Source organism: Ictalurus punctatus, chromosome 5 (genome assembly GCF_001660625.3).
Source record: "Ictalurus punctatus breed USDA103 chromosome 5, Coco_2.0, whole genome shotgun sequence".
Classification (NCBI taxonomy): domain Eukaryota; kingdom Metazoa; phylum Chordata; class Actinopteri; order Siluriformes; family Ictaluridae; genus Ictalurus; species Ictalurus punctatus.
Window position 1 is genome coordinate 18,124,643 of NC_030420.2, and position 10,280 is coordinate 18,134,922.

The 10,280-nt window shown below is 40.4% G+C and overlaps 1 protein-coding gene across 1 annotated transcript in view; it reads left to right on the forward strand.

Annotated features, from left to right (window-relative positions):
• Window positions 1-749: 749 nt before the first annotated feature.
• The window catches only part of lzts3b (leucine zipper, putative tumor suppressor family member 3b), a 12,554-nt gene continuing 3,023 nt past the window's right edge, over window positions 750-10,280 (forward strand). Inside the window, exons 1-4 of the mRNA XM_017467252.3 lie at window positions 750-1,323; window positions 1,628-2,164; window positions 5,362-5,682; window positions 6,869-7,099. Of these exons, the coding sequence (XP_017322741.1) occupies window positions 835-1,323; window positions 1,628-2,164; window positions 5,362-5,682; window positions 6,869-7,099 (1,578 nt within the window). The 5' untranslated portion in view covers window positions 750-834. The remainder of the gene's footprint in view (window positions 1,324-1,627; window positions 2,165-5,361; window positions 5,683-6,868; window positions 7,100-10,280) is intronic.

The window sequence follows — 10,280 nt, forward strand, 5'->3', positions numbered from 1 at the left end:
CACCTTTTCTTGATTTTCAGAAGGATGTGGTGTCTCAGGAGGTGGCGATGTTGATTCAGATGTTAGATAACTCTGGGAGGTAATAACAGATATGAGTGAAATGTTTTTAAGAACATTGTGCAAACACATGGCTTCTATTGACTGTATTTATATGATACTGTAGATGTTATAGGCAATTCTTCATACTTCGTACATGTCAAAACAGTCAAAAATCATCAGTGTTAGGCTGATTTCTGCAGAAGGACAATGAAGAATATAGCTTGTCAGGAGGAAAAGCAGTGAAACTAAAGTTTAAGGCCTCAATAACTTTCACAAAACTGAAGTTCCTTACAGGCCTGGGTAGATTAGTGCTACTCAGCAATCCTAAAAACTGGGTGAACTTTGATTTTGTGATACTGAAGAGTCTGTATCTCAGAGCCTGTATGCATACTGGTGTGTGTGTGTGTGTGTGTGTGTGTGTGTGCTTTTGAGATTAGAGGTGAGGTGAGAGATGAGGTAATGTGAAGATTCAGGAAGGTATGGGGGGTGGGGGGGTGATGTCTATCACAGTCATGTCTATCACATCTTAATCAGTTGGAGCATGTACATACAATATATTTACATCTGTCTAATCTGCCAGGAACTGCCATTCATCAATACAGATCCTACCCTGCAGGGAGCTAAATGCATTTTCTAATCTCTCTCTCTCTCTCTCTCTCTCTCTCTCTCTCTCTCTCTCTCTCTCTCTCACACACTGTGTCCAGTGAATGTGCCTGCAAGCTGATGGTACATCCTTCACTGCAATGGCCCATGTAAGGGGTTGTGGTGCTGAGTGAGAGGCAGACGTTAACCACCATGGGCAGCGTTGGCAGTGGGGTGGCTGGCGAGCAAGAATTCGCCATGAAGAGTGTTGGCACACGTACCACCCTCCCTCGTGGGCCACCCCTATCACGTAGAGGCCCATCGGATCGCAGTTTCAGTGCTGAGCGTCTCAACCCTCCACCTTCCATTTCTGAATGCACAGGCTCCAGCGATGAAAGGGGGGGTAGCAGCACAACCACAGACCGACCCCAGCTTGCTGGCTGTGAGTCCACCACTGCCTCCTCCAACCTGGAGAGGGTGCCCTCCATCTGTGAACGGCTGGAGAGCAACATTACTGGCCGCAGGGTGGCACCGCGGCCGTTAGGGGACATGAGTGTAGATGCCCGTAGGAATGTGGTTGTACACACTGCTGAAAAGAGTGGTGACAACATGGCTACCGTGAAAATCAGAGAGGGGAATGCTACAAAGGCAAATGGCCGAGCGCCACCCAAGATTCTGCCCATGTCTGGAAAGTCAGAACAGGTACTTGTGAGCTGAGGAATGTCATTTTCAAAACAAATGGACCACTATAACTATGGAGATATTTTTGGTTGTTATAGATGTTTTCATGAGAAAACAAGAAGAAACAAGGCTAGGCAGGCTTAGTGATCTATCACTTTCTGCCAATAGTTGTTTCACTATTGCAAACCTTTTTAAACCGAACTGGACTGAACAGCCATCTTATAATATTTACTATTTTCAGGCAAAAATATTTACTTTACTGTTGCTGAGTTAATTTCTTGTATTGTGTATTAACCTGTACCACCCTCTTTACACACACTCTCAGAACAATGCCGGATTGGTGCGGCCCTCTGCCTTCAAACCTGTAGTGCCAAAGAGCTTTCACTCCATGCAAAACCTAGTGGCACATGCTGGAGGTGGAGGTGGGGCTGGAGGTCAGTGTGCCAGAGGCACAGGAGGATCTGATGACCCCCAGCCACTTAGTGAGCGAGACAGTCCAGAGAGGGAGCAGGGCAGAGAGGATGGAGGCCAGGGTGTCATGTCTGACTCGGGAAGGAACTCCTTCACCAGCCTGCCCACGTATACAGGCCCTGGTTCCAGCTATGCTCCAGCTCCGGCCCTCGGACCCTTCAGTGCCTCCACCAGCCATATCAACCGATTGGGCACGGACAAACTGGACAAGCCCAACTACCAGAATGGCCTGAGTGCTTCAGACAGTGGCCGTTCATCCTCGGGGAAGAGCTCTTCATCCTATCACAGACTATGTCACCTGGCTGATATGCCAACTGCTATTCACCCGTCACCCTCCTCGGATGATATAATACAGGACTTGGAGGACCGATTGTGGGAAAAAGAACAAGAGGTGAGTGAAATGACCTGGAGTAGACTTTGGGGGTTACAGTTGGTCTTTTCCAATACTACAATACTGTTCCAAAAGTCTCCATAGATGGGGGAAATGAACACTTTTTTTAGCAAAATGTAACGTTATTTTAATAAAACATCACGTACATGAATGCCCTTTCATTAGAAACACAAACGGAGTCGTCTTTCCCATTCATAATGAGCTTGTGTTAAAACATCTGGTGTCCATCACAACCTTGTGATAGCTTCCAGATTCATCCATGAGAATATTATATATATGCAGTGGGGGAAATAAGTATTAAATGCGTCAACGTTTTTTTCAGTAAATATATTTCAAATGAGGCGATTCACATGAAATTTTCAATAGACACCAGTGTTAACTCAAGAAATCCACAAGTATAAAGAATTCACAACATTAAAGTCCATAAATAAAGTTATGTGTAATAAAGTGGAATGACACATCTAAAAAGTATCGAACATGCTAAGAAAATGCAGTTCTCCAATGCAAGGAACCAGCTGAAATCCATAAGTAATTATACCCCTTATCTGTGCAAATTAATATCAGCTCGGTTATTCAATTGATGGTCTATAAAAAGGCTTTTCCTTACCGAGGTGTCACACAAGAAACATTTCAAAGAGCTCTCCCAAGACCATCACAACCTTATTGTTGTGAAACATATTGATGGAATTGGATACAGACGTATTTCAAAACTTCTGAATCTTCCAGTAAGCACCATTGGTGCCATTATCTGCAAGTGGAAGCAGCATCACTCCGTCATCAACCGGCCACGCACAGGAGCTAGATTTCTGACCAGGGAGTCAGAAGAATAGTCAGAAGAGGAGCTCAAGAGCCAAGGACCATTCAGAAAGAGCTCCAGAAACACTTGGAGGCAGCAGGTACTATCGTCAAAGAGAAAACAATAGGCAATGCACACCACTGCTCACACTCACCCCGCAAGACTCCATTACTAAAGAAAAGGCATGTCGAAGCTTGTTTAAAGTTAAATGCTACAACTCATTTGGACAAGCCTGTGAAATATTGGGAGAGTGTAGTCTGGTCAGACCAGAGCAAAATTTTACTTTTTGGCTGTCATACTACACACCATGTTCGGAGAAGAAATGGCACTGCACATCACCCTAACCCTATAACCCTAAACACTATACCAACAGTGAAGTTTGGAGGTGGAAGCATCATGGTGTGGGGCTGTTTTTCATCACATGGTACTGGCAGACTCCATATAATTGAAGGAATGATGAATGGAGCCCTTTACTGGTAGATTATTGAGAAGAATCTGCTGCCATCCACCAGGATGATGAAGATGAGACATGGGTGGACCTTCCAGCAGGACAACGATTAAAGCATACAGCAAAGGAAACTCTCAATTGGTTTCAGAGAAAAAAATTCAAGGTGTTAGAATGGCCCAGTCAATCACCTGACTTCAATCTAATTAAGCAAGATTTAAATACAATAAGTTTATAAGAATGGGCCAAAATCACACCTGAATACTGCAGCCAATTCATTTCTTCATGCAGGAAGCATCTTGAAACTGTCATTACAAACAAAGGCTTCTCCACTAAGTATTAAATACGTTTCAGTTAGCGTGTTCAATACTTTTTTCACGTGTCATTCCACTTTATTACACAGAACTTAATTTATGGACTTTAATGTTTGGATTTCTTCAGTTAATAACAAAGTCTGGTGAAAATTTCATGTGAATAGCCTCATTGGAAATATATTTACTGAATTTTTTTTTTGGACATGTTCAATACTTATTTCCCCCACTGTATATATAACATAAGTATGAAGAATTTTGGAAGATATTTTGCTAACAAGTGCAAATTTTACACTATGTTTGGAGACATTTGGACACCCTGTAATTTGACATGGTTGAAAAAGTGATATTATGCATAAAGCTGTCTATACAACAGATTATTTCCACAAACTTCTGTTTTTATTCTTAAAATTACACACAACTGGTTTTAAAAGAGCTATGCCAAACCTCAGAGAGAACACACACATATCAGATAAGATATTATTATTATTATGCCATCTTTTCAAATTGTTTTTGGTCATCAAGTCCTGATAGTAAAGAATTACATTAAAACAAGTATAAAGACTCAAATGATTGTCATGTGATCGTATTGGCTGATTACATACATTTCTACTTTAAAATTTTAAAATAAGCCATTCATATTTCATTATTTTGGTTTTTATTACACTTCTTTCAGCATTCTGTGTACAGCTGAGGAATAGTGGTGTTATTTGCAACTTGCTAAAACATGACAATTTTTAGAATTCACTTAAAACCCTAATTTTCAACCGTTTTGATGAGTATTATATCCTTGGTCTGGTAAACTGCCATGGGATCAGTGATGTCTTTCCAGTGCTTACTTGGTTTCTCATAAATAGTGCCTTTTTCAAAAGCATTCATGAGTAGTCTCCGTGTTTTGTGGCATACATTTGGCATGCTTTCTTGCTGGTTATACAAATTTAAGCAAACTTGCCTTTGCATATTTTGCAAACAACCACTGTTTGTGGCACACTTATTATGTAAAATCCAGCAGTTCCCGTTAAAATTGTCATATCGCCCAGCCATAGTTGAAATTTCAGGAAGGTATAACACAATTTGTACATTTTCTTCACATCAGTTGGAATTTGTTGAAAAGTATCCATCATCTCCAAACTAAATTACAGCATAAGATCAGATTAAGTCTAATGTCTAATTAATCTAATGTCTGGTTTAGACTTTCCAGGTTGAAAAAGCACCTCAGAGATGGAGTGAACAGTTCAAATATTCACATGCCAAAACATAAATGTCACAATGGGCCTACCGTGTCTATTGAAATTAGCTAGTAGTGTCAAGGGTAAGGGGATTGGTGGGAGGTTCGTCTGTACTGCTGCAATGAGATAGATACATTGGATAACACGTTTGGCTGCAGCATTGCAAAAAGTTGTTCTGAGCCATTCTCATCAACACTTCTGAAGTTCACTTCTGAGCCAGCCTTAATACATATATTAACTGTTTTGAGCCTAACCCAAGCCCAACAAATGTTTTAGAAATGATGTCCAAACCCAATTATACATGACCTGAATAGCCAGGTCCTGTGGGATTTAGACAATCAAATAAAATTCCAATAATTACACGACGTTACTGATAGGATGTTGTTTGATCACGCAACTACTGGATTTCCACTAAGGTTCTTCACATGCGTCGCAACCTGGACCAGAGTGAAGCAGCAATCATGCAGGTGTTTGAAGAGAAACAGCGGGTGTGGGAGCGAGAGATGGAGGAGCTGAGACAGAACTATGCTGGAAGGTTGCAGCAGGTGACCCGGCGGGCACAACGTTCCCAGCAGGCACTGCAGGCCCAGATCAGCCGACTGCAGCAGGACAAGAGCCGGCTCCAGGAGGAAATCAATGCCCTGCTGGCTCAGCGTGAAGAGCTGGAGAGAAAGTGCCTGGACTACCGCAAGGAGCAGGCTGAAATCTTGCCCCGCCTGGAGGAAACCAAGTGGGAGGTAAGCAGCTATATGTAATGAAAAATTTAGGACATGGATAGGCAGTGTGATAACTATTCAAGTCCTTTAAGTTTGTTATTACCTCTACCACTGGTGTATACATATTTTTAGTAAGGTCCAAACTCTTTAGAGATGGTTTTGTAACCTTTTCCAGCATCAAAAACTCTTTTTCTTAGGTCTTCAGAAATCTCCTTTGTTTATGCCATGGTACACTTCCACAAACATGTGTTGTGAAGATCAGACTTGATTATATATCCCTGTTCTTTAAATAAAACAGGGTGCTCCCTCACACTTGATTGTGACCCCACTGATTGAAAACACCCGAGTCTAATTTCAACTTCAAATTAACTGCTAATCCTAGAGGTTCACATACTTTTCCCACTCACAGATATGTAATATTGGATCATTTTCCAAGTATAATATTTTTGTCTCGTTTGTTCAATTGTGTTCTCTTTATCTTCTAGGACTTTTGTGAAAATCTGATGTTGTTTTAGGTCATATTTATCCAGAAATATAGAACATTCTAAAGGGTTCACAAACAATCAAGCACCACTGTATATAGTACAGTGAACTACAACACTATTGCCATTATAAATGGCATACCTATAATCAAAAATGACTTCTCTGTAGAGAATGACAGCATTGAGCCTTATCCTGTAATATCTAACAAGGTTGTAAAATATTTATAGAGGGATCTTGGGCCACTCCTCCATGCAAAACATTCCAGGCACTTTTATTCTTATGTCCTCTCATATCGCGTTTGTGCATATGGATTCCCCTTCTTCAGACAAGTTTTCAAATGGGATTAATTGCAATTCCAATTTTAGTTCCTTCACCCTTGGTGAAGTTCACTGTACAATTCTGAAACACTGACCTCGGAAGATAAATTTTCAAGGAAGACAATTTGTTTATTTTATATAATCTTTAAGAGTGTCAATAATTTTGCTACATATATGTTTTAAGAAAAAATCATATTATTTTCTATTATATTATAAGGTGATACAATAATTTTATTATAGAAAACCTACCTACATATCTTTTCTCCAATTGTTTGAGTGGGAATTTTACACTGTGTGTAAATTAAATTTTAGAGTCAGTTTTGCCTGTTCTCTTAAAGGGTGCCAAAAATTCTGGTGATAACTATTCATTGTCATTGGCAGTAACTGTGCTGTTTTGTGTTGGGCAGGTTTGTCAGAAAGTGGGAGAGATATCTCTGTTGAAGCAGCAGTTAAGGGACAGTCAGCATGAGGTGACCCAGAGAGCAGGAGAAATGGTAGCACTAAGGGGTCAACTTAAAGAGCTCAATGCACAGCTGAAGGAGAGAGAGGACGCTATGCTCAGCCTGAAGGATTCATACAGCAGCAAAAGCCGCGAGTTGGAGAGATGTGAGGGAGAACTGAAGAAAACGCTGACTGAGGTAAATATGTACTTATAAACATACATGTACACATGAAGAAACATGAGACTCCCTCACAATTTTTTTTTCAACAGTGCAGAAACATTGTTTTACAGTACTAAAGAGGATACTTCTCCACACATATCAGCTTAGTGATTTAGCGATTAGTCACTGTTCATGTGTGTATGAAGCAATCAAATGAGTTTCACATTTTTCCTGTTATCACCAGCTTCTGGAATCAGTGCTCCTCTGCTCTTGTAGAACACCAGTGTGTATGCACAACCACAATTCCGAAAATGTTGGGACAGTATGGAAAATGCTATTAAAAACAAAGAGGAGTGATTTGTAAACGTACTTTGACTTGTATTTAAACAAAATGTATAAGGATAAGGTATTTGATGTTTTACATAATCAGCGGCATAGTCTTTTGAAGGTAAACGTTTATTTTGAAATTGATGGCTGTAACATGTTCCAAAACAAGGGGACAGTTGAAATTTAGGACTAATAACGATGTGCCAAGTTGAAATAAGAAGGTGATGTGAAACAGGTGAGGGAATCGTCTAATCATAGTATATAAGGAGCCTCCAAAAAAGGCCTAGTCCTTCAAGAGCAAGGGTGGGTCGAGGCTTGCCAATCTGCCAACCACTGATGTGTCAGTGAATAATCCAACACTTTGAGAACAACATTCCCCAAAGCCAAATCCGTGCGATTTTGGGCATTTCACCTTCTACAGTGCACAATATAATTAAAAGAATCCGGTCAAATCTCGTTGCGTAAAGGGCAAGATTGAAAACCACTTCTGAATGCACATGATCTCCAATCCCTCAGAGTGTCACTGTCTTATAAACCATCATGGGCTCGGGAATACTTTGGTAAACCTTTGTCAGTCAACACCATTCGCCGATGCATCCACAGACGCAAGTTAAGGCTTTACTATGCAAAGCAGAAGTCATACATAAACACTGTCCAGAAGCGCCGCCCACTTCTCTGGGCTCGGTGTTTTGTGGTCCGTCGAGTCAACATTTCAGATAGTTTTTGGACAAAATAGCCGTTGTGTTATCCGGGCCCAAGAGGAAAAGGAGCATCCAAGCTGTTATCAGCATCAGGTCCAAAAGCCAGCAGCTGTCATGGTATGGGGGTGTGTCAGTGCCCATGGCATGGGTAACTTGCACATCTGTGAATCCATCATTAATGCAGAAATATATGTACACATTTTGGAACAACATATGCTGCCATCCAGAGCAGGACAATGCCAAACCACATTCTGTCCAGATTACAAGTACAGTCAAACCTTGGATTGCGAGTAACTTGGTTTGCGAGTGTTTTGCAAGACGAGCAAAAATTTTTATTAAATTTTAACTTGATATATGAGCGAGGTCTTGCAATATGAGTACCTGTAGTACGTATATGCCGCTTTGTCTGCCGAGTGTCACATGATCACTACTGAGCCAATGGTTCTTCTCTCACATGCTCTGTCTCAGTCAGCGTGCCTCACTTGTATAGTCAACATCCGTGTGAGCGTATACTGTTTACTATAGTGTTGTAACTGTGTAGTAACTGTACTGCGACAGTGGCCCCCATGAAGAAAAAATTTGAAAAGGAAGGCGATAAGAAAAAGGAGATGATTACGGTGGAAGTGAAGTAGGAAATCATCGAGAAGCACAAACGAGGTATGCGAGTAGCTGAGTTGCGAGTAGTCAGTTGTCGATGAAATTGTGTCCTTGGGGAAGACCATGGGACTGGAGGTGAATGAAGACGACATTCAAGAGCTGGTGGAGGAACATGGCCAGGAGCTGACCACTGACGAACTGATGGATCTGCATCACGAGCAACAGCAAGAGGTTATGGAGGAGGTCTCGTCTGAGGAGGAGGAGGAGGAGAAAAAGACGGAGAAATCCCTCACTTCAAATGAGATTAGGGAGGTGTGTAAAATGTGGGAAACAATGCATAATTTTGTAGAAAAGCACCACCTGAGTAAGACTGTAGCAGTGCGAGCGATGAATCTGTTTAACGACAATGCAATGTCACATTTCTGCGAAATCCTTAAAAGGAGGCAAAAGCAAGTGTCACTGGATAGGTTCCTTGTTAACGTCGTACAAAAAGAAAAAGATTCCGGCGAGCCAACAGATAGCAGTGATTCCATTAGAAACAGTGAAAGTCGTCCTACACAATAATTAATAAATTTGATTACTTTATATTAAATTTAAATAATAAAAATATAAAATGGTATTTTGTGTTAATCATTATTATGTATATGATTATTTTTGGGTTTTGGAACGAATCATCTGAGGTTCCATTATTTCTTATCTGGAAATTCACTTTGATATACGAGTGCTTTGGATTACGAGCACGTTTCCGGAATGAATTATGCTCGCAATCCAAGGTTTGACTGTACATGGTTGCAAAAGCAGAGAGTGCGGGTGGTAGCATGGCCTGCCTGCAGTCCTGACCTGTCTCCGATTGAGAATGTGTGGTGCATTATGAAGTGCAAAATAAGGCAATGAAGGCGCAGATGAAGAAATGCATAATGGATGAATGGGGGAAAATTCCAACTTAACCAACTGATATCTTTAGTGCCCAAACACTTATTAAGTGTTATTAAAAGAAAAGATGACGTTACACAGTGGTAAACAATCGACTGTCCCACCTTTTTTGTTGTGTTGCAGTCATCCGATTTGAAATGAGAGTGGATTTTCAAAAATAAATTAAATTCACAAAGTAAAACATCACATAATGTGTTCATGATGTGTTTTAATTATAGTACAGGGTGAATTTAATTTAAAATGACTCTTTGTGTTTGTTTTTTTGCATTTTCCAAACTGTCCCAACTTTTTCAGAATTGGGGTTGTATGTGTGTCTATGTACTGGTTGATGTAGTGTCCCTTAGTGTCTTAGTGTCCCTAAGAGGAATTCCATGGATTGAATTACGCAGAACTTTCTGCATAATTGGTTTGTCATGCAGTGTTTTAAAGAGTAATCACACAGCGAAATGTTTTTTAGTTAAAAACTGAAATTAATTGTTTTTGTAAGTATAAATCAAGTGAGTCGTGCTAAATATTATAATACATCCAGCTATACTGTTAAAATATTTGTAGTACCACCTCTGTAGACATTAAATTTATATTTATTCATTTAGCAGACGCTTTTATCCAAATGATGAAATACCAGCAAAGCGATATATCAAGCGGACAACAATACAAGT